Below are 26,671 nucleotides of genomic sequence, written 5' to 3'. Positions count from 1 at the left end.
TAATGAAAGGAATTGAGTGAAGGAAACAAATAACTCAAATGCTGGAATAAAATAAACATGTCGTTTATTTTCTGTTGAAAAATGAATAACTTGGGTGTACACGAGTTCATTCGGCCGTTGACGACGTGCGCGGAAAGGAAAAGGAATGCAATAGAGAAACGTGAAGTGGCAAGCTGGCCTGTAGAAAGAGAGGGTGAAGCTCAGTAGAGCGTCGCGCACATGTCTGTTTTGATGGACCAAAGCGAAGGGGAGATAGAGTGAGAAAGTCAATCCAGTTCATGGAGAGAGAAAGCGTATAAAGTGTGTGTGCGCTTATCTCACATTACAGTAGCAGGGAAAGTGACGTTAGAGCGGTCGGTCGGTTTGTCGACTAAACAGGTCGAACGCTGGTCCGGGCAAAAAAGAGGAAGTTGACAGGTTTTGTTGACTTTTATACTGGGGTCAGTGTTCTGACTGTGCATGTCTGGAATTCCTTTCAGGGGAAGTGACGTTTCGCCTGTGCGTGCACATGTGTGTGTGTGTGTGTGTGTGTGTGTGTGTGTGTGTGTGTGTGTGTGTGTGTGCATGAATGTGAGTGTATATATGAGGCTGTGTATATGCGAACGTGTGTGTGTGTGTATGTGCGTGTGTATATGTGAGGGAAAACATGTTCGAACACTCCTTATAGAAAAGTGCTCTGTTAAGTGTGAAGGAATTAATGTTTTGGACCAATTTTTCGCCATTTGTCATCCAAAAGTTTTAGGTTTAAAACAATACTGGTTTCGTCAAGTTCCGACACATCTGTCTAAAGTTTTTAGCAGACATACAAATAAATACACAGACGTTTTCCCTTTATAATATAGACTAGCCTGGGTGCCCGGCATTGCTCGGGTGTTTGGAGGAGGTGGGTATTGAGCAAAAAAAAAAAAAAAATGTGGTAGTAGGCAGGCAGACTTTAACTCGTACCGCTAAGAAGGAAAAGAAAATGAAAAAAAAAATGTGAAGCGAAGGTTTAAATTAAGGCTAGTCAATCAAAAAGAAGGGATGACTTTCGAAAATATTGGCAAAAAAACTCCTCCTCCTTGTAGAAAAGTACCCAGTTGAGGTTGAAGGAATTAATGTTTTCAGCCAATTTTTCAAGCTTCAAAACTCATGAAAATCCCTTGCCTTTGTTGAAAGTTTTAGGCATACATACATACATTTAAACAGACAAGTGAGATTTATATTATAGATAATAAAAAGGATATGACAGGTCCAATTTTAAAAAGGTTTGTTTGTTATTAAGAAAATTGGATCCAGTTAAACATGTTAAGTCAGATATGTTAAATGTATGTGGTGGTCGATATCAGTAAAAAGGAAGGTCCACACTCTGAGACGCGTTATAAATGTCTTTATCTTAAGAAGGTTAACATCGGAAAGAAAGAAACATGACTCCTTAAGGGAAGAGTTCTTAAATCAAAGGGATATAACTCAGGATGCTAAGGTTTTAACACTCCCGCTTAAACTTTATCCAACATGAAACATCGAATGTTCTATTAAAGTTCTTTATCTCTCAAACATTGAGTCAGTAAAGAAATTGAGAACATAATTTTCCTCTCCCCAAGTAACCATTTTTATACATTGTAGTATATCTTGCATTTTGGTCTCTTGGTCTTATTGGATTTCAGGGCAATAGTTTATATAGTCTGGTGGAGTATCAAGCTTCATGCTATTACTTGAGGTAACATCACTTGGAGAAGACGCACCATTCTTCGTAAAAGCTAATGTGAGTTAGCCATAGTGATGAGATCTTGTTTGGGCAGTGGATACTATGTGATTTTGAATATTTGGTCAGAGTTTACTTCTTTTTTGCTTTATTTTACTTCAGTTGAAGTTCTCAGAAATCAAGGGGCACCCAACCTGGGGCTAACACTTGAAGTCTATATGAGATACATAGATATTCGAATGTTCCACTTAAGTTCTCTATCTCTCAAACATTAAACTGAGTTAATAAAGAAGTTGAGAACATAATCCTCCTCTCCCCAATTAACCATTTTCATATGTTGCAGTATATCTTTCATTTTGGTCTCTTGGTCTTACTGGATTCCAGGACAAGAATTTGTCTAGTCTGGTGGAGTATCAAGCTTCGCGCTATTACTTGAGGTAATATCACTTGGAGAGGGTGCACCATTCCTCGGAAAAGCTGTGGAGTAGCCTATGTGATTTTGAATATTTGGTCAGGGTTTACTTCTATGGAAAAAGTATCCTCATGCCAGATTGTTCTAACAAACCCCTGTACAGAGAGACCTTAGACACTCGAGGATAGTGTCTAGTAGGCATTCAAGTTCTCAAAGCATTGTGCTGTAGCAAAGAGAATTGAATGAAGTTTTTCGGAATTTTTTTCCTGGTGGGCTGAGAAGATGTAAAAAAGTAATTGCAAAGTTTAAATTGAAATAGAATATTTAACTGGGTTTTAAAAAGACGAGAAATGTTCCATTCTCGTCATTAGATAAAATTGGCATGGAATTAGATACATCCGAAAAAAAAAAAAAAGAATGTTATTTGAGGTTGAATACATAACAGAAAAGAGTAAAGAAATTTGTGTGTGCAGATTGTCTTTATTTACACCAAGCTCTAAAAGGTTATCACTATCCTCTGCCTAGTCTAGAAGAGGTATTTGTGAAACTCAACAAAGGAAAACTTTTTCAAAAATCACTTGTGACATGCATCTACAAATATTGGATACAGAGGAATGCTTAAAACTACCGTGTATAAATACAAACCAGGGTTCGTACAAATTTGAAAGATTATCATTTGAGGTAAAGGTTGCACCAGCCGTATTCCTAACAGGTAATGGATACCTTATTGAGCAGACTAGAGTTTGCAACATCCTACTAAAACGATATTCTAAAAAGTAAAATCGCATGTATATGAAGTATTAAAAAAGAAAAAGCTTCACTATTATGATTTCAAACTGAAGGAGAAATTTGAATTTCATATCGGAGAAATAAAATATTTGGTTCAAATGATAGACAAGGATGGTAGAAGTCCAGAGTCAGTGAAAGCAGGTGGAATAAAAAATATGCCATCTACTGAAAAAACATATAAAAGTTTTCTTGAGTTAGTAAATTACTATGTGTTTATCCTGTTGGGCGTATTGCCGTTGCATAATTAAATCAATTAATCTGAAAATACTCCACAAACATAAATTATGTATAATGACTAACTAGACAAAACCCAAGTACAAATATAGACATTTATCAACACATTGACAAATGTAATACAGACAAATAAAACAACAGAGCAATACAAATGTTCCTAACTCACTCACTGCGTGGAGACCTCTATCATTGATAGGATGGATATGTTCTGCCAATGTAAGGCTTGTATCCAACATGGAGGATAAGTGTGTTCTACCCTGTGAGATTGCACGCTTTCTCTAGCATGGGTTTTGACCCACCATATGGGAGAAGGTGTTTTCTCAAATCCCTCATAAGCTATCTGCTTACCAAGTCAAGAGAAATCTACAACCGGTGTTGTTTTCCTAATTCCCCTACAATACTAAGCATATACAATTTGTAAGCACCTCTTAACAAGCTATTGAAGAAAGAAAGCTACTGATGCTAGTTCATACAGATTGGAGCATGCATTGTACACAAAATTGATGACAGTTTGCTGAAACCTATCATTCAAGCATCTCGTACATTATAGCCTGCAGAAAAGAGTTACTCACACATCAAGAAGGAAGTGTTGAATATTATTTTTTGCAGTCATAAAATTTCATCGTTTTCATTCATGGAAGAAATTTTTATTACAAACTGACCATAAATCACAGCTAACAATTTATGGGTTATATTAATTTATTTATTGTGGACTATTATTTTCATCTTTATTAGTTGCTGTTTCACGACGTTTCGGCCAACTATTCCTCTGGCCTTCGTCAGGTGGTAACTGCAACTGATAAGAACTTTGAATCTCCTAACTGCATTCTCAGCAATCACTGCCATCCGTAGTTGTTGTCGTCTCACCACGTTTTTGGCCAAGTAAGCCTCTGGCTGGCTTTGGGTAGGATTGAAACTGCTATCTTCAGACAATCATCATCTGGAACCGTAGAGATTCAACGTCTCTATCAACTGCGCCACGGGCCCTGAAGGGCGATCAAGGTTGGATTTTTTGATCTTATAAATCCACGTTTTATTTATATGGATAAAAGGATTGAAAAGCTGCTTTACATAGTTAAATGCCGCAAATTTACCAAGAAAAGACATTTGAATCAAATGAGAAAAAGGCACGTGGATGATGTAGAGAACAATACAAAGTTTAATTTTGGATCTTGAGCCTGGTCCCAGCATTCCTATGTGAATAAGTTTCAATTAAAATCTTGAACCTGATCCTGACACTGCTAATTGTCATTACTTAAATTATGAGACAACACAAAATTCATGATTCTTTAATTTTATTACAGCATTCTCAGTTACCACCCTGGACTTAATGTATTCATATCTATACAGTGATCAAAAAAATTGAAGTGGTTACATTTTGAGTTCACTAAGCCAACAGGATGCCATTTTTTACATAGACATAACATAGCCTTTCCAATTTCCGATTCATAAATAATAAAGTCTGCCTTCCTAAATTTCGTCCATTATGATTAGCTGAGCTCTGAAAATTCTATTATTCTGGATTGCATTAGAAATTGGAAAGGTTATGTTACATCTATGTATCTAATAACCAGTTATGTTGGGTGTAACCACAAGATTGTAGGAAAATGTAGAATTAGTCCCAGTGACAACTGGTAACAGTGGTAGGACTAAATATTTAGAGAAAAATAGGAACTTCTTCCTCTGTAGATGTTGCGATAGTGATGATGTTGCTACTTGAATGTAATGTAGCATTTTATTATAACAACTAAATATGTCTAAAATGGTGTTTGAAAGCTACATTAGTTAGTGGCTAATAGGCTAGATGTAGTGAATTTTTCTGTAGCATCTGTTCTTGCAAACCTACAATACTTTGTTCCAGAGAGAAATTTGTGCAGTCATTTTACTATATAAGAGATAATGATTCAAATGCTATATATAAAGTTGAAATTTAAAGTAATCATGCTAAAAATATCAATGGTTTCACTCTGCGGTTTGAAGACCTAAAAGGCTGTACTTATGGATGTTAAAAGAAGAGAGTAATTGAGTACAGTAAAATAGACTTTAGTATTTGTTTGAAAGAATTATATCATGTAAATAGGTTGAATGATATTTACTAATCTAGTTGAATATGTGAGTCAAATGGCAGTTATTAATGAAGAAAAATATTAAAATTTCTTAGCACTTACCAATTTTATTTTTACAATTAACCAACCAAACTCCAGGCTGGATCATTTTAAGTGTGTTCACATTCAATTCAATGTCAACCTTCAAAAAGTCTTCCAGTGAATCCGGATGTACATCATCTCTGATATCAGAAATCAAAATATTTGTATCGTCCATCTTAGGAATTATATATCTTTTAACTTTAAGGGAGTTTCCTTTAAGCCAATGATCATCTTTCCCAAGAACACTGTCGGCAACTGAAATAACAAAAATAATGAATAAATTAGAAAAGGATGAAATAATTATTTTATCTAGACTAAACATGAAATTATTAGAGCCTGATACTATAAAGTCTTACAAAATTATTTTAGTCATATTTTGTTTGACTTTATTTTTTCACAAGCATATTATTTTAAATTCATTACCCTCCATTCCATAATAAAACTACAAAACAATGTATGCAACGATTGTGACAGGATGAATATATATATATATATATATATATATATATATATATATATATATATATATATATATATATATCGGTCATTGAATAGAAGGGATAATTCCTGTTTGTTTTTCTTGTGAGCCATTTTTTCCATTTGCCGGGCCAATGTTCAAACGTTCAAGTGTAAAAAGAAATTTGGCATAGTTGCAAACGTTTATGAGTTCCATGAGGCGTCTTCAGGTGAGTGATGAATTAAAAAATTGCAGTTGGTGGATTTATTGAAAAATCGTTTAAAATCGTTAAAAATCGTTAAAAGCACTTAAGCGTGCCCTGGACCTCATAATGAGCCAGATTGATGGTCAGTTTGTTTATGCGAATGAGTAAGGCTTCCATAATTGGGAGGCGGAGGTTACAAGGCAAGATGGCTAAAATGGTGAAGTGCTTTGTTGATATGTTCCTAAATTCATTTTTAGGGGTGTCATGTGCTACAAGATGTTGGCAGATGGAGCTGTTAGGAGAAGACAAGTGACATGTAAGCCAGCAAGATATACTGGTCCTAGTCATGCCGATGTACGAGTTGTTTTTGGAGACACATTCCCCAATAGAACATTTAAAGACATACACAACATTGCTAGTTTTTAGTAAGTTGTCATTGGGTGTCAGCTTATTAGTAAATGAGTTGTTTTAAATTTTTTATAATAAATGATGAATTTAAGTTTAAAATGCTTTTCAATGGTGGAAATGTGTTTATGTATGACATTTCTTCTTATTTTTTGTCCATTTTATAATTAGCATGCATCTGGTTACAATAGAATACGTTATTACTTACTTACTTACTAGTAGTCACACAAGCCATCACCAAAGATTGCTCTTTGAGAACAACTTGTGGTGTTCCCTGGAGTCTGAGTGACAATAAGTCTCCCTAGATTTCCAATACTCTCCACCTCTTTCAATAATCTTTGCAAAAGAATTTGCGTTATCACAACAGTTGCTTACCATTGATTTCTTGTTGGTAGCGACTATTAGTCTTCACTGGAATTTGGATGGCAATACGCCTCCCCAAGGTCCCAGTCCTCTTTGTACTCAACCAGGAGAGGTCTTGTTAGTGCTTTCTCTCCCCGATCTTTCCATCCTCCTTAACCCTCATTTATTTGGTATGGTGCCATAAGCCAACACAACATGGCGCACCCACACACATACACTTACATATGTACACCCACATACAAAGACCAAATCAGGTATATCAAAACACTCACACACACATAACACGTCCACACACACACACACACACACACACACACACACGCACACTGTCTTTCTTTCTATCTGTATATGAAGGAATACAAGTCTATTTGGAGTGGATTGGTTTGTCCTGTTTAACTTATGGAAACGACCAGTTAATTTTTTTTGTAATAGGTTGAACACAGAGAAATCGAACCAAGTGGAAGGTTTCCTGGACGATGTAAAAGCTGAATTCCCAAGAGTTTTTGCCGAAGGACTTGGACACTGTGTGAAAATAGCAGCCAAATTTGAAGTGAAGAAAAATGCCACCCTGGTGTTTAAACATAAATGAAATGTACCTTTTTCATCGATGGACACAATCGAGAAGGAGTTGGAGAGACTTCAACGGTTAGATGTCATTGAAAAAGGTGATCATACGGATTGGGCCAGCCCGACTGTATATGTGAAAAAAAAAAAAAGAATAACAAAATCAGAGTCCGTGCTGATTTCTCAACGGGCCTGAATGATTGTATAAAGGACCACAATTATTCCCTTCCGTCGGCAGATCTATTCTCAAAACTAACTGGAGGAAAATTTTTTTCCAAGATAGACCTCTCGGACGCGTACTTGCAAATCAAGGTCAATGATAAATGCTCAAAGTGCCTGTGCATTATCACGCATAAGGGTATCTTCAAGCTAAAGAGGCTTCCTTTCGGCTTAAAGGTCGTCCCTGCTCTTTTCCAACAGATAATGGATACGATGCTCACAGGAGTGGAATTTGCAATGGCATACGTTTATGATGTCTTGATAAAGAGCAGTAATTTGCAAGAGCACAAGAAGCACGTCAGAGAAGTACTTAAGAGAATAGAGGTGTTTGGTTTCAGATTAAGTCCGAAGAAATTGGATAAAGGAATGTGAATCTGCTTTCGAAAAAATTAAGAAATGTCTGCTGTTAGATCTGGCATTAGCGCATTTCAATCCAGAAAAGATGGTACTAGCAACGGACGCCAGTGATTACGGAGTTGGTGCTGCATTACTCCATAAGTATGAGGATGGAACAACAAAAGCAATCGCTCATGCGTCAAGAACTTTGGTTGCAGCTGAGAAAAACTACAACCAGATTGAAAAGGAGGCTCTCTCGATAATATTTGGAGTCAAAAAGTTTAACCGTTTTCTCCATGGACGAAACTTCATATTACAGACGGATCATACACCGTTAATCACGATATTTGGATTGAAGAAAGGCATCCCTACACATACCACAAATCGACCACAGCGATGGGCTGTAACTCTCTTAAACTATCAGTTTAAGATGGAGCATGTGTCATCAAAAAAGCTAGGACACGCAGATGCACTGTCATGGTTGATTCCAAAAAGAAATGAAAGTTTCGAAGAGACAGTAATTGCAGCTCTTAAAGATGAAAGCGAATGCTCAAATTCAATGTGCAATATGATCCGTGAACTCCCGGTAACTCTAGAAGAGATTAAAAGAGAAGCTGCAAAATACGTTTTCATAAAGAAGATGATAAATCAAGTAGGACGGAAGGAAATAAAAAGGTAGGACAAATTACACCTTTTTCCATTTGCGAAGACGTACTCATGTATGCTGATAGAATCGTAATTCCACAGGTATTACGAAGAAAAATTCTAAAGAAATTTCACACAGGTCATCCTGACATTTCAAGGATGAAATCCCTAATTAGAGGTTACGTGTATTAGCCTGGTATTGATAAAGAGGTGGAAAGCTGTGTCAAACCGTGCAAAGGATGTCACTTAGCAGCTCGATATCCCCCGGTAAAAACGGCCCCGTGGCTGAAGACGAACTTGCCCTGGTCACGTCTGCATATTGATTATGCCAAATCCTGAAATGTTTTTTTTACTTAATTGTAGTGGACTCTTTCTCCAAATGGCTGGAGATATTCAAGATCAAACATCCAACATCAAGGAACACTGTAAGTGCACTTGACAAAATTTTCAGCCGGTTTGGTGTACCAAAGACCATAATGAGTGACAATGGTACAGCATTTACAGGTTACGAATTTAAAGAATTCTGCAACTCACTGGATATACAACACATCACGACACCTATTTACCATCCTAGGTCGAATGGGTTGGCATAGAAATTTGTGGACACGTTTAAGCGGGCATTAAAGAAAAATATGAACATTGACACAGATGAGCGAACAATACAAACATTTCTAGTGATCTACAGAGTAAGCCCAAATCCAAACAATGATGTAAATTCATCCCCTGCAGAACTTATGTTCGCCAGAAAAATTAGATCCATTTTCGATAGACTCCTACGGGATAAAAAGAAAGTTGCTAAAAAACTTTAATGTAAAGTGTTATTCCCCAGGAGATAAAGTTTATTTTAAAAAAATTTCAAAATGGGAAAAATCATTGGGTGGACGGTATCATTAAGAAAATAATTGGGAACATGGTTTATACTATTCAAGGCCCAAGTTTTGTCTGTAAAAGACATATTAATAAAATCCGTTCCAGAATTTCGGAAAATACAGAGGAAATCCCAATGGAAAGATTGTGTGACACATTTGACATTCCAAAACCGGTGTGTATACACGGACCCATGAATGTATCCCCTGGACAGAATTCTTTACTGCAGGCAACTCTGACCAAAAGGAAAAGTACACGTAAAAGGGAAGTCGTCAGGCGTTTAAGCCCTCATCATAAACGGAAGCGGTATTAAAGCTAAAATCGGGAAGATTTCAGCTTCAGAGGGAGGTGTTATCAGAGACATAACTACGTATCGAACCGGATACTAAAGAGGATATAAAAGAGCTACCATTTTAAGGTGTGGGCGTCTTTTCATGTTTTGCAGTCTCCAGTCGGACTCTACAAGTGTACTCACCTTAACCAAACTTCACAGGGACGAGTGCTTAGGTCTCACACGCTAAGTTCCTTTTCTTTACCTTCATTGACATTTATCTAACTTCAAAAGCAAGTAGCCATTTTGTATTTGTATTATTACGAAGTACTAATAAACCTTCTTTTGTTACACGTCCCACTCGGTGTATTTTGTCATATTATTATATACCGTTGAAACTGGATATAACACACGCATATATATATATATATATATATATATATATATATATATATATATATATATATGATTGAAACGTCTTGTCAGACGAGTGCCACTCCCACAGAAATTTAAAATCCATGAGCCCAAATGTCTGAGGGAGTATCTATACAAATATGATGTTACAGAGTCTTAGCTTTGTACGACAGCTAAGTCTCTCTCTCGGTTCAAAATGTTGAGATCCAGCAACAAGCAAGAGCAAGATAGCCAGTCACAAATTAAACTGCAGACCAGCATAATGCGGGTACTGGTCTTCCGCTTTATGATTTTTTAATCAGAGATTTGCTTCTCCTAGAGAGGTTGCCTTCACCACGGCTTACGGGAGCCCTCTCCACCCCAATACACATACACACACACACACACACAAATATACACGGTGCTAGTTGACCGTTGACCCAGAAAAAGAGTTCATTCGCCCTTTGGATAGATATATACACCTATATATATACACATATATATACATATATATATTTACATATATACATATATATACATATATATACATATACATATATACATATACATACATATATACTTATATACATACATATATACATATATACATACATACATATATATATACATATGATGGCAGAAAATTCGCTTTCGAACATTGCCATCACTCGATATAGAACAAAAAAAAGGTATATAGAAACACAAAAACATTCCGTGATGGGCCGCACGAATGTGGCTTTTAAGCCCTGCTAAACTCAGGCATTCCTTGGCACGCACTGTACAGGCATGTGCACCATTAGTACCACATTCTTGTTGTTCTTTTTTATGCAGGATCAATGCTGTTTCAAACCGCCTGCCGTTTTGTATGTCCACCCGCAGTTGATACAGGTTAACTCTGGCAACTCAAAACTGCTTTATGGCGCACTGCGCCAATGAGTATACATATATACATACATATATATACTTACATATATATACATACATACATACGTACATACATTAAATTATGATTCAATGAATTTCAAAAAACCCTTATTGAAATGAAGTGGTTGTTTCATATCAAAGATTTTTAGTATTCTAAGCAAGACAAATGATACTTTAGAAAAGTAATCTCCTTATGTCTACAATTTTCATATCGTTCATATTTTTCTTCAAATCCTCTTGCTACAGGACATCTGATTAATTAATCATTTTACTTTGACTTTTCATGCCTCACTGACTTTAGCAAATAGGGTACATACCTTTATAAATATTTGCTAATATTTTCTCTCCTCTGATGAGATGGTAGACATCGAAAACCTATCAGTTAAGGAGATTATTTTCCTAAGTATTCTTTGTCTTGCTTAGAATAAAAAAATCTTTTATATGAAACTCAACCAATTCATTTCCTAAAGAGTTTTTTTGAAATTCATTGAATCACGAATTAATTTATTTTCTCTATCTTACATATCGAAAAATTCTTATTAAGATGGGATAACTTATAGAATATTAAAGCAAGTAATATTTTGTAAATCTTATAATCATAGGTTTCCATACAACTGATTGTTAAATAAAAAATTATTGTAAAGTATAAATACATATATATATATATACATATATATACATATATATATAAATATATATACATATATATATATAAAAATATATATACATATATATACATATGTATATACATATATATACATATATATAAATATATATACATATATATATATAAAAATATATATACATATATATACATATGTATATACATATATATACATATATATAAATATATATACATATATATAAATATATATACATATATATAAATATATAGACATATATATATAAATATATAGACATATATATATAAATATATATATACATGTATATATAAATATATACATACATATATATACATATATACATATACATATATATACATATATACATATACATATACATATATACATATACATATACATATATATACATATATACATATACATATATATACATATATACATATACATATATATACATATACATATATATACATATGCATATACATATATATACATATACATACATATATATATACATATACATATATATACATATATATACATATACATATATATACATATATATACATATACATACACATATATATACATACATATACATATATATACATATACATATATATACATATATATACATATACATATATATACGTACATGTACACACATATATATACATATATACATACATATACACCCATATAAATATATATATACCCATATATATCCTTATATATATACATATATATAAATATATATACACATATATATATCCTTATATATACATATATATACATATATATACACATATATATATATCCTTATATACATACATATATATATACATACATATACACATATATATATCCTTATATACATACATATATATATACATACATATATATATATACATACATATATATATATATATATATATATATGGTGAGGAGGGTAGCTAGTCTCCCTGAAGGATTAAAAACCATGTGTGTTTGTGTGTATCTATGTGTGTGCTGGGGTGGAGAGAGCTTCCATAAGCCGTGGTGAAGGCAACCTTTCTAGGAGAAGCAAATCTCTGATTTAAAAAACTATAAAGCAGGAGACCAGTACGCGCATTAAGCTGGTCTGCAATTTACCTTGCTGCTGGCCATCTTGCCCTTGCTTCTTGCCGGATCTCAACATTTTGAACCGAGAGAGAGAGAGAGACTTAGCTGTCATACAAAGCTAAGACTCTGTAACATCATCTGTGTATAGATACTCCCTCAGGCATTTGTCTATAAAAATTGTCCTGTGGCGATGGACGTAATTTTTGGGCCTATAGACTTTAAGTGTCTGAAGGAGTGGCATTCGTCTGACAAGACGTTGCAATCATCATATATATATATACACATAAATATATACATACATATATATATATATATAAATATATATATATATATACACATATACATATATATAAATATATATATACATATATATAAATATATATATACATATATATATACATATATATAAATATATACATATATATATAAATATATACATATATATATAAATATATACATATATATAAATATATATATACATATATATAAATATATATATACATATATATATACATATATATAAATATATACATATATATATAAATATATACATATATATATAAATATATACATATATATAAATATATACATATATATAAATATATACATATATATAAATATATACATATATATAAATATATACATATATATATATATAAATATATACATATATATAAAAAAATATATATATGCATATATATAAATATATATACATACATATATATAAATATATATATATACAGATATATAAATATATATATATATACAAATATATAAATACATATATACATATATATACATACATATATATACATATATACAAATACATATATATGCATACATATACATACATATATGTATACATACATATACATATATATGCATACATATACAGGGGGATGCAAAAGTAGGTATACAGTGGTCAAAAAAAGAAAAAAACGTATAAAGTTTAAGGCATTTATTATACAGACAAACAAATGTTGCATAAACAAGTAATAATTAGCACGTATAATAAGAAACACATGTAATAGGAAGCCCTATTTCTGCAGGTATTCAAATTGCTTGCCGTCAGCGTTAACACATTCCTCTAATCGAGAACGAACACTCATGCACACTCTAGAACAAAGATCTTTATCAGCATCAATTTCCTGACAAGCTTCAAAAATGAACTGAATCCTGTTTTCGACAGTGCGAGGCTTGCGTGCAAAAATATTATCTTTTACTGTGCCCCCAAAAAAGAAATCCATAGGAGTTAAATCTGGCGAGCGTGGTGGCCAGTCGATGGTGCCACGGCGTCCAATCCATCTGTTGCGAAATTTTAAGTCAAGTAGTGCTCGCACAGTGAGTGCAAAATGAGGTGGGGCCCCGTCTTGTTGAAAATAAAAGTCAGCATTTTGGTATTGTTCACGTACTTGAGGTATTATTGTATCCTGCAACATGTTTAAGTACACAGTTTGATCAATGCTTGTGTGAAGAAAAATGGCGCCAACAACACCTTTGCAAGAAAGCCCAGCCCATACTGTTACCCCGGGTTGATTGAGTTGTTTTTCAATAGTGATGCGAGGGTTTTCGGTTGCATAATAAACGCAATTGTGTCGATTAACGGCACCTGATAATTTAAAGTTTGCTTCGTCAGACCATACACTTTTATTTAGAATACCGTTACCTTCAAGTTCCTCGCTCAGGATGTTTTCAGAAAATTGTAAACGACAATCCGAGTCATCTTCCAATAAACCATGTATCAATCGAGGCGTGTACATCTTTAGACCGGCACGATTCATCAGGCGCCCCAATGATCTACGCTCAATACCAAGTTCAGATGAGGCTCTGTATTTCGATTTCTATGGGCTCTGAGTGAATGCCTGAGCAACTTTGAATTCATTTTCTTGTGTGGTCACAGTAATTGGTCGACCACTTCTCGGTGCATTGTGGATACTCCCTGTCTGTTCAAATTTGTCACGCAGTCGATAAACCTTGAGCCGTGTTGGGGAGGTGTTGCAAAGGTTTTGACCCACTGTTCTCTTACGAGTTCACTATTTTCTGTCTTCCAGTATTGTTTTAATATCCATTTTCGCTGTTCGTCAGTAAAATTACCGGCCATGGTTCAAAGTACATGCACTTTAATCAAAAGAAAATTTAATTAATAAAAACAAAAGACTAAAATGCATTTTTACTTAAAGGTATGTAGCTTTCAGTTACATAAAATGTCAATAATTTCAATACTGTATACCTACATTTGTACCCCACCTCGGTATATATATATATATATATATATATATATATATATATATATATATTTAAATACATATATATATATATATGTAAATACATATATATATATGTAAATACATATATATTTACATATATATATATATATTTAAATACATATATATTTACATACATATATATATATATATTTAAATACACATATATTTACATACATATATATATATATTTACATACATATATATATATATCAATACATATATATATATATGAATATATATATATATAAATGAACATATATATATATATATAAATGAATACATATATAAATATATATATGAATACATACATATATATATTTGAATACATATATAAATATATATATGAATACATATATATATATGAATACATATATATATATATATATGAATACATATATATATATATGAATACATACATATATATATATATATGAATACATATATATATATATGAATACATATATATATATATATATGAATACATATATATATATGAATACATATATATATATGAACACATATATATATACATATGAATACATATATATATATGAATACATATATATATATGAACACATATATATATACATATGAATACATATATATATATGAACACATATATATATACATATGAATACATATATATATATGAATACATATATATATATATATATGAATACATATATATATATGAATACATATATATATATATATGAATACATATATATATATATGAATACATATATATATATGAATACATATATATATATGAATACATATATATATATATATATATATATGAAAACATATATATATATGAATACATATATATATATGAATACATATATATATATGAATACATATATATGAATACATATATATATATATGAATACATTTATATGAATACATATATATATATATGAATACATATATATATGTGAATACATATATATGAATACATATATATATGAATACATATATATATATGAATACATATATATATATATATGAATACATATATATATATATGAATACATATATATATATGAATACATATATATATATGAATACATATATATATATATATATGAATACATATATATATATATATATATGAATACATATATATATATGAATACATATATATATATATGAATACATATATATATATGAATACATATATATATATATGAATACATATATATATATGAATACATATATATATGAATACATATATATATATGAATACATATATATATGAATACATATATATATATATATATATATGAATACATATATATATATCTATATATGAATACATATATATATATATGTATTCATATATATATATATATATATATATATATATATATGAATACATATATATATATATATATGAATACATATATATATATCTATATATGAATACATATATATATATATATGTATTCATATATATATATATATATATATATATGAATACATATATATATGTGAATACATACATATATATATTTATAAATATATATATTTATATATATATATATATACGAATACATATACATATATATATATGAATACATATATATATATATATGAATACATATACATATATATAAATACATATACATATATATGAATACATATATATATATATATATATGAATACATATATATATATGAATACATATATATATATATATGAATACATATATATATATATGAATATATATATATGAATATATATATATGAATACATATATATATATATATGAATACATATATATATATGAATACATATATATGTATATGAATACATATATATATATGAATACATATATATATATGAATACATATATATATATGAATACATATATATATATGAATACATATATATATATGAATACATATATATATATGAATACATATATATATATGAATACATATATATATATGAATACATATATATATATATATGAATACATATATATGTATATGAATACATATATATATATGAATACATATATATATATGAATACATATATATATATGAATACATATATATATATGAATACATATATATATATGAATACATATATATATATATATGAATGCATATATATATATATGAATGCATATATATATATATGAATACATATATATATATATATATGAATAGATATATATATATATATATGAATACATATACATATATATATATATGAATACATATACATATATATATATATGAATACATATACATATATATATATGAATATATATATATATATATGAATACATATATACATATATATGAATACATATATATATATACATATGAATACATATATATATACATATGAATACATATATATATATATGAATACATATATATATATATGAATACATATATATATATATATGAATACATATATATATATATGAATACATATATATATATATGTGAATACATATATATATATATGTGAATACATATATATATGTGAATACATATATATATATATATATATATGAATACATATATATATGAATACATATATATATATATATATGAATACATATATATATATATATGAATACACATATATATATATGAATACATATATATATATATGAATACACATATATATATATGAATACATACATACAGTGATGATCATATTTATTGGCACGGTAAAATAAAAGTTAAATTTTGTCTAATAAATTCTAAAAAAGGGATTAAATTAAAGAAAATAACAAAGTATATTATGCATTTTTAACTGGCCTTTCCGATGCAGCAATCGGATTTTAGAAAAAATAAATAACAAAGGAACAACAAACATAATTGCAAAAAACCCTTGTTCAAAATTATTGGCACGGCTTTATTTTTCTTTTAGTATCAGTATAATATCAATCAATTTCCGGTTTACGTGCTTTCTGAACTTTTTTATAGCCATATTATGCTTGTTTAACGCTAATTCAGTGGATAATTTTTTTCAGATAATTTTTAGATAGCGATTTATTTAAACTATTATAAGTGACTAAATTATAATTTTCAATCGCCATGGTTAAAACTAAGGAACACAGCGAAGACGTCAGGAAGCTTGTTGTAGCATGCCATACCAATGGGGAGGGCTATGATAAGATTTCAAAGAAGCTAAACCTTCCCAAATCCACTGTTAGAGCCATAATAAACAAGTTCAAATCGCAAGGCCACGTTATGAGTTTTGAGGGTAGAGGGAGAAAAAGGATTCTTTCCCCAAGAGATGAACGGAAAATTGTCTGACAAGTAAAACAAAACCCAAGGATCTCTGTTGGGGAGATTGTTGATGAACAGAGCACCTCTGGAGTGAATGTATCTCGACATACAGTTGGTAGAGTTTTGAAGAGAGCTGGTTTAAAAGCATGTCGTCCGAGAAAGACTCCCTTATTGAAGCCTATGCACCTGAAAGCAAGGCTAGCCTTTGCAAAACGTCATATTGATAAAGATGTTGCATTCTGGAAACGTGTTCTATGGACTGACGAAACGAAAATAGAGTTATTTGGCCATAATAAAGTGTCTTATATTTGCAGAAAATCTGGCGAAGCTTTCCTGCCTAAGAACACCATACCCACAGTGAAGCACGGTGGAGGCAGTTTGATGTTTTGGGGATCCTTTGCTGCCTCTGGACCAGGGCGACTTGTTAAGGTCACAGGTAGCATAAAAAAGGAAGATTATGTTAAAATATTGGATGAAAACCTGAAAGACTCTGCTAAAGAGCTCTCACTTGGTCGTCGTTGGTGGTTCATGCAAGATAATGACCCAAAGCATTCGGCTAAACTGACTAAGAAATGGCTTGAGGACAATCATATTAATGTTTTGGAGTGGCCATCACAAAGCCCAGACCTTAATCCAATTGAAAATTTATGGAGAACATTAAAATTGAGGGTAATGCAAAGGAAGCCTAAGAATCTTATTCAATTGGAGGATTATTGTCAGGAAGAGTGGGCTAAAATTACTACTGAAGAGTGCAACAACTTGGTTGTAAACTATGAAAAGCGACTGAGGAAGGTAATCAAGGCCAAAGGCTATACAATTGATTATTAAATAAATCGTGCCAATAATTTTGAACAAGGGTTTTTTGCAATTATGTTTGTTGTTCCTTTGTTATTTATTTTTTCTAAAATCCGATTGCTGCATCGGAAAGGCCAGTTAAAAATACATAATATACTTTGTTATTTTCTTTAATTTAATCCCTTTTTTAGAATTTATTAGACAAAATTTAACTTTTATTTTACCGTGCCAATAAATATGATCATCACTGTACATGTGTTCATGTCCGCGTTCGTCTCTCGCTGTTTACTGGTGAGAAGGAAAGTCTATTGTAGTATAGCTAGAGAGAGAGAAAATGTGAAAAAATCAATCCAGGCCATGGAGATAGAAAACGTGTAAGGTGTACGTACTGTCTGTTAACTCTTGCCTCCACACATACAGTAGCACGGGACGTGATGTGCACGGGCGCACGCCTCCCGAAAGGGAGGCGGCTGGTTCGTCGAACCTCTTAGCTTGAGAGCTGGTCCGAAAAGAAAGATGCTGCTTATTGCTCTTGCTTTTATAATTGTTTCCGGTGGTCTTTTGCGCATGTGTGGATTTCCTTTGAAAGGGGAAGTGACGTTGTCCTTGTGTGCGTACATGTGCACATATGTGAGTACATGTGTGTACGTTAGCGTGTGTCTGTATACATGTGAACGACAGTGTATGTACGTGAACGTTAATAGATCTACTTGTGTGTACATATGCACGTATGTTTGTGTGCGCGTATGTATATGACAAGAAATATGGCTTGAGATGTGAACGCGTGTTTTTGTGTGAGACTAGGAAAGGCTCCCACAATACTCCCCTTCCTAGGAGAGAAAAAAATATGCAGTGTATATATATTTTTTTTTAACTAATGTTTTCGGCAATTGACTTTTCGTCTTGTTTTTTTTTTTTTTTGCTGTTGGTGTGGTTGTTTAAAAAAACGTCAAAAATGGAGTGTGTTCGTAAAACAAAGTATTTTCTTACACGTGGAAAAAGGTGCTTACTCTTTTTTTTTTAGGCTGACATTTGTTTTGTTTGTTATGTGCTGACATGTGCAACGAGTTGCTTGGATAGTGAAGTGAATTGTTTGTTTGGAAGGACAATTTTTGTTTCGTGTTGACGTCATGTGTCAAGTTGACAGTGTTTTCGCAAATGATCTGCGGTAGTATGTGTACGGGCGTTTGTTGTGCATTCGTTCATGTTGAACATGTTTCCAGTTGCCGTTGACTTCGTATGTGAGTCTGCGGTAGTGTGTGTACATTGTCTGTACAGGCGTTTGTTGTGCCCTAGTTTGTGTCGAACGAGTTTTCAGTTGCCGGTGTCAACAAAACTTCCAGTTGTGAGTTTATCCGTGTGCGTGGTGCATCTCAATTCATGGTTAATTCAACTTCTTCCTATATGTTGATAGGGATGTCCTGTAATTGTTTCTTTGTTGTTGCATCTGCTGTGTGGGAGAGAATTGCATAGGCCTATGTTATTTTGCTCCTCGCGTTTGTTGCGGGATAATGTCAGGAAACCGTGAAAAATGTTTGTCGAGCTCAAATTTTTTTTTTAATTCGGTATGAAGTCGACAGCTCCATGTTTATTTTTCTTGTGAGTCTGACAAGCGGTTTCGTTATTGTAGTTTGTTGAGGTTCTTGTAGGCAGTAGGTTACTTGTTTTTCTTTGTGGAAATGTTCGTTTTTTTTTTTGTCAAATAAAACGCGTGTCTCGCTCTAAACAATTCCTTTAAAAAAAAGCGTCAGTCGGTCGCCAGTTTGTTGCGGGACTTGTGATTTAGAAGGAAATGCGTGTTCGTCTCACGTTCGGGTGTCACCATTTTGTTGGGGTGGTGCAAATTAGGAATAATGAATTGAATTTAGAAAGAGACGAACTACATGTTAAATTGAATTAAACGAACAGGAATATATTTTGTGAAGAAACACATGAAAGAAAAGGGTACAACATGTGTTCATGTCTGCGTTCGTCTCTCGCTGTTTACTGGTGAGAAGGAAAGTCTATTGTAGTATAGCAAGAGAGAGAAAATGAGAAAAAGTCAATCCCATTTGGTGTGCGTCTCTCGCTATTAGCTGGTGAGAAGGAAAGTCTATTGTAGTATAGCGAGAGAGAGAGAAAATGAGAAAAAGTCAATCCAGGCCATGGAGATAGAAAACTGGTAAGGTGTATGTACTGTCTGTTAACTCTTGCTCCCACACATACAGTAGCAGGGGACGTGGTGCACACGGGCGCGCGCCTCCCAAAAGGGAGGCGGCTGGTTCGTTGAACCTCTCAGCTCGAGAGCTGGTCTGAAAAGAAAGATGCTGCTTATTGCTCTTGCTTTTATAATTGTTTCCGGTGGTCTTTTGCGCATGTGTGGATGTCCTTTGAAAGGGGAAGTGACGTTGTCCTTGTGTGCATACATGTGCGCGTATGTGAGTACATGTGTGCACGTTAGCGTGTGTGTGTATACACGTGAATGTGAGTGTATGTACGCGAATGTTAATATATCTACTTGTGTGTACATGTGCGCATATGTTTGTGTGCACATATGTATATGACAAGAAATATGGCTTGAGATGTGAACATGTGTTTTTGCGTGAGACTAGGAAAGGCTCCCACAACTTCGCTTATTCTTAGATTTTCATTAACACCCCCCACCCCCGATCGACCACACACACCCAAAAACACCCGGGTACCCACCGATTTTTTAAACAGGCTTATTTAAGCCATTTTACACGTGTTTTTTTTGTGGGGGGGGGGAATTTTTCAGAGTTTTTAACGTTCGTTTTTTTTTTTCGTTTTTGTTTTTGTTTTTCTGATTTTTACATTTAACATCGTTCGTTTGCCTTACGTTAATTTTTTTTGTGTTCACTTATTCTTATGTTTTGATTATCCCCCCGCCCCCATCACCGCCCGGGTACCCCCCCCCCGCTTTATTTTTCCGATAAGTTTTAACGTCTGTTTTTCTGTTTTCTTTTTTACTTCGTTTATTCTTAGGTTTTCATTAACACCCCCAACCCCGACCGACCACACACACACCTCCAAATACTCGGGCAACACTGGGTACCACCCTCGCTAGTATATATATAAATACATATACATACACATATATATAAATACTTATACATTTACATATACATGCATATATATATATGATGATTGCAACGTCTTGTCAGATGAGAGCTACTCCCTCAGTCACTAAAAGTCCATGTGCCCGAATATGACGTTTTAGCCCTGCCAGCAACTTGCACACTCTCAAGCAGACATGACACTGAAAACGTTCACTGATTTGTATGAAACTAACAGCAGCGGGACCTGTATTATCCTGGACTTTCATGCGATTAACAAAACCTGCCTTAGACAACAGAGCCCGATCACACACCTTACAGATCCAGAGATCTCCATGGTTGGGCGGCAAGGTTTGGCATTTCCTACATGCTCTCTTAAGCTTCGCTCGGTCTATTTTGGCTGCTTCAAAGTGTTCTGCACTCCTGTATATCAGTGTCCTCCACTGCTTGCGATCATACGCTAGGGACTCCCAACTGTCAACAGGAATATGAAAGCTCACCAGACTCTCCTTGATGCTATCACGAAAACGTATTTTGAGCTTATGCTGGGGTCTTTTTACAAGAAAGAGCTCATCATAGAACAATTGTTTTGGGAGTCGATAGTCTTCAAACCGGATGAGATGACCTGCCCAATGCAACTGATTCTTAATAACAATGGTAGCAATACTTGTTGTTTTGGCCTTTTTTAAGACATATGTATCAGGGACAAAGCTATACCACTTTAAACCAAGAATGTGTCTAAGGCAGTGCTGATGGAACCTCTCGAGCAATTCTATATGTGGCCGGTACAAGGTCCAAGTTTCAGATGCGTAGAGAAGGGATGGTACTACACATGCTTTATATGCTGAAATTTTAGTTGTCAGAGTTAGATTACCGTCAGACCAGACTCTATCTTGTAACCTTCCAGAAGCATCAGATGCCTTGCTGATTCTCTTTCTTATTTCTGCATTAAGAGGGCCATCATTTGATAAGGCACTCCCAAGGTAGACTAAATTTTTTACGACTTCAAGGCACTTTCCACAGACGAAGATATCAGGTTCCACATACAGATCATCGGGAGCAGGAGTGTACATGACTTTAGTTTTCTTAATGCTAACTGTCAGTCCAAAGCAGGTACAAGCATTTGTAAAGAGATCCATCACTAGTTACGTGATCAGGTTAGCTGGACATTAGAATGGAGTTGGAATTTGAACTTGGGTTGACTATTTGGGGCCATGTTTAGGAAAGATTAACAAGTTATTTGTTTATATTACATTTAAACTACAAGCATCACTAGTTGTATTGCTTGAACTTGTCTGTAAAGGCAGGTGTACAGCCAAATTTTTCAAGCACTTTCCAAAGAGCCTCATGATTGACTGTGTCAAACGCCTTGGTTAAGTCCACAAACACCTGGCAAAGAGGCATACGCTGTTCAATACATTTCTCCAAGAGCTGTCTACCACAGTTCCTCGTCCACCTCTAAAACCAGACTGGAATTCCGGAAGGATATTAGGACATACATACTTTTCCAATCAGTTTAGCAAGAGCCGTGCAAATACCTTTCCAACCGCACTCAGCAGCGAGATACCTCAATAATTTCCACAATCAGATCTTGTACCCTTTCCTTTGTACAACATAACCAAGATGGCATCTACCCAATCTTGGGCAACCGGGTCACCCTGCTATACTGACAGTATCAAAGAGTGGACCGCACAATGTACATTGACACCACCATGTATCAGCAGCTCAACATGGATGCCATCCAGCCCAGCGGCTTTGTTCAAGTTTATCTGTTTTATGCAGTCAACTGTTTCCACAAGAGTCGGTTCAACATCAAATTCTGGACAAAAGGAACATTGAGGGATACTTTCTATTGCAGCAACATCAACATTGGATGGGTTATGAAAAAGATCATGAAAGTGTTCATGCCATCGATGCATAATTTCATCTGAGGTTTTCAGCAAGGTTTTCCCGTCCTTCACCAGGAGTGGTGTAGTTGAAGAAGATTTCGGACCATAAGCCTGATGAAGCAGAGTGTAGAATGTCTTGACATCTCTATGATCGTAAGCAGTCTGTATCTCCCTGGAGAGGTCAGACCACCATTTGTTTTTTATTTGGCACACACAACACTGAACCTCACTCCGAACAGAAGAAAAGTGGACAGCGAGCGCTGGTTCATTCAGAGGTGAAGAGTTGAGAAGTTTCAAATAAGCTTTCCGCTTTCTATCAATTTGAGCCTTAATTTGATTGAAATTATCAGCAAACCCATCTCTATGTCTGGGAACCTTCAATCCAAGAGCTTCAACACCTTTTTGGTATATTGTATCTCTTACTGTCTCCCAGTCACAATCTGAGAAATCCACCTGGTTGAAAGCAGATTTTAAGGAACTTCGTACGACTGGATCCTTCAATTTGGAAACATCAATACGTTTAGGCACTTTGACACCATTGAAACGGCTTTTTTGCGAACTGTAATTCTCAGTTTAGCTCTGACCATCAAAGGATCAGTACCACAGTCAGCACCACGCATTACTCTAACTTTGCAAAAATTTCCAAGATCACCACGTCTACACAGTTTGTAATCAAGCAAATGGCCATGTTTAGATTGGAGATGGAACCAGGTCTCCTTGTTTTTCTGGTGGGAAAAAGTGTTAGTGATAACAAGATTTAGTTCACTGCAGAGATGGAGAAGCAGCATACCATTTGAATTGACTCTACCAATGCCATATGGACCCAATGGAGACTAAGTCTCATTGTTTGATCCAACCCGTGCATTGAAGTCACCAAGAACCACCAAACACTCAGCGCTTGGCAAACCGGTGATAACAAATCTAAGCATATGATAAAAGGAAGTAATATCGTTTTCAGGCGAAGTAAGAGTCGGTGCATAGACAGAAAGACATTCATATAACGACAGCAGCAAGAGGCATTCTCAATGTCATTGCACGGTCATTTATGCCTACTGGCTGTTCGATCTTGTCAATTAAGGAGTTCTTAACTGCAAAACCAACACCAGCCTCACGCCTCTCCTTTTCAGCTCTACCAGATCAAAAGATCGTGTAGCCCGACTCGCGCTCAACCAGTTGATCCTAATCTGCGGAACGTGTCTCAGAGAGTGCAGCAATGTCTATATTGTATCTTTACAATTCTTTAGTCAAAATTGAAGTCTTCCGTTCTAGTCTTTTACCATTGTCAATAAGTGTTCTCACATTCCAGCAAAAGAGCTGGAGTGGGTGTTGTTTAGCATAATATCTTCTGTTCCTGTTAATATGGACAGCCATGGCCAATAGGACATTTTTCTTTCTTTTCTTTTTGACAAATGTATGAGGAAGTATCTGTACAAAGATGTTATTCCAGAGATTTAGCTTTGTACGACAGCTAGTCTCTCTCTCTCTCTCTCTCTCTCTCTCTCTCTCTTCAAAATGTTGATATCCAACAACAAGCAAGAGCAAGATAGCCAGCAACAAATCAAACTGCAGACCAGCTAAAATATATATATATATATATATAAATACATATACATTTATATATATATATATATATATATATATATATACATACACATTTATATATACAAACATATATATATACATACATATACATTTATATATACATACATATATATATACATACATATATATATATACATACATATATATATACATACATATACATTTATATATACATACATATATATATACATATATATACATTTATATATATATATATATACATTTATATATGCATACATATATATGCATACATACATATATATACATTTATATATACATACATATATATACATACATATATATACAATACAGAATCCTGAACAGAAGCGTGTGCTCCATCCCAACTATTATCAATGGACCTGAGGTAATCTCGTCAGCATCAGACAAAGCCAAACTCTTTGTCAAGAACTTTGCAGCTAATTCTACCCTTTGCGACCAAGACCGCCAACCCCCAATATTTCCTCCTGTATCAGAAAACACGCTATGTGATATACGTATATCTGTACGTGATGTTGCGAAGCTAAACAAAAACCTTGATTCGAGTAAAGCAACTGGCCCTGATGGTATTCCAATTATAGTACTCAAAAAACTTCAACCTGAATTAGCGCCCATACTTACAAAACTGTTTAAACGTTGTCTTAAGGAGAATAGTTTCCCATCTCCCTGGAAAATCTCATCAGTATGCCCTGTATTTAAGAATTCAGGTGATCGCTCATCCCCCTCTCAGTACAGGCCAATAAGTCTCCTGTGCGTCATGAGTAAGTTGCTAGAATCTGTGTTAAATACAGAAGTAATCAAACATCTCAACAAAAATAACCTTCTTAGTGACACTCAATATGGTTTCCGTTCTGCTAGATCTACAGCAGATGTCCTTACAGTTATATCGCATAGGATTAGCAAATCTCTCGACGGTGGCAATCTTTCTAGGGCAATTGCTCTTGACATATCTAAAGCCTTTGATAGGGTATGGCATAAAGGTTTACTTCATAAGATCGCTAGCTATGGTATAGCTGGAAAAGTCTTCTCAATTATTAAATCATTTCTTTCTGATAGGTTCATAAGAGTAGTAGTTGAGGGGCAAAAATCAGAAGCTCACAGTATTAATGCCGGTGTCCCTCAGGGATCCATCCTGGGCCCAACTCTTT

General features: G+C 33.3%; 1 protein-coding gene across 2 annotated transcripts in view; it reads right to left on the bottom strand.

Moving 5' to 3' along the window:
• LOC145254818 (uncharacterized) overlaps nucleotides 1-26,671 on the bottom strand; it is a 128,574-nt gene that overhangs the window by 11,546 nt on the left and 90,357 nt on the right. For both annotated transcript variants that reach the window (XM_080113646.1, XM_080113647.1), the window contains one exon: nucleotides 5,288-5,521. In XM_080113646.1, the coding sequence (XP_079969772.1) occupies nucleotides 5,288-5,521 (234 nt within the window). The remainder of the gene's footprint in view (nucleotides 1-5,287; nucleotides 5,522-26,671) is intronic.

The sequence above is a fragment of the Euprymna scolopes genome, chromosome 30 (genome assembly GCF_053919585.1).
Source record: "Euprymna scolopes isolate OS-2025 chromosome 30, ASM5391958v1, whole genome shotgun sequence".
In the NCBI taxonomy this organism is placed as follows: Eukaryota; Metazoa; Mollusca; class Cephalopoda; order Sepiida; family Sepiolidae; genus Euprymna; species Euprymna scolopes.
This window is presented reverse-complemented; position numbering and strand designations above follow the sequence as displayed.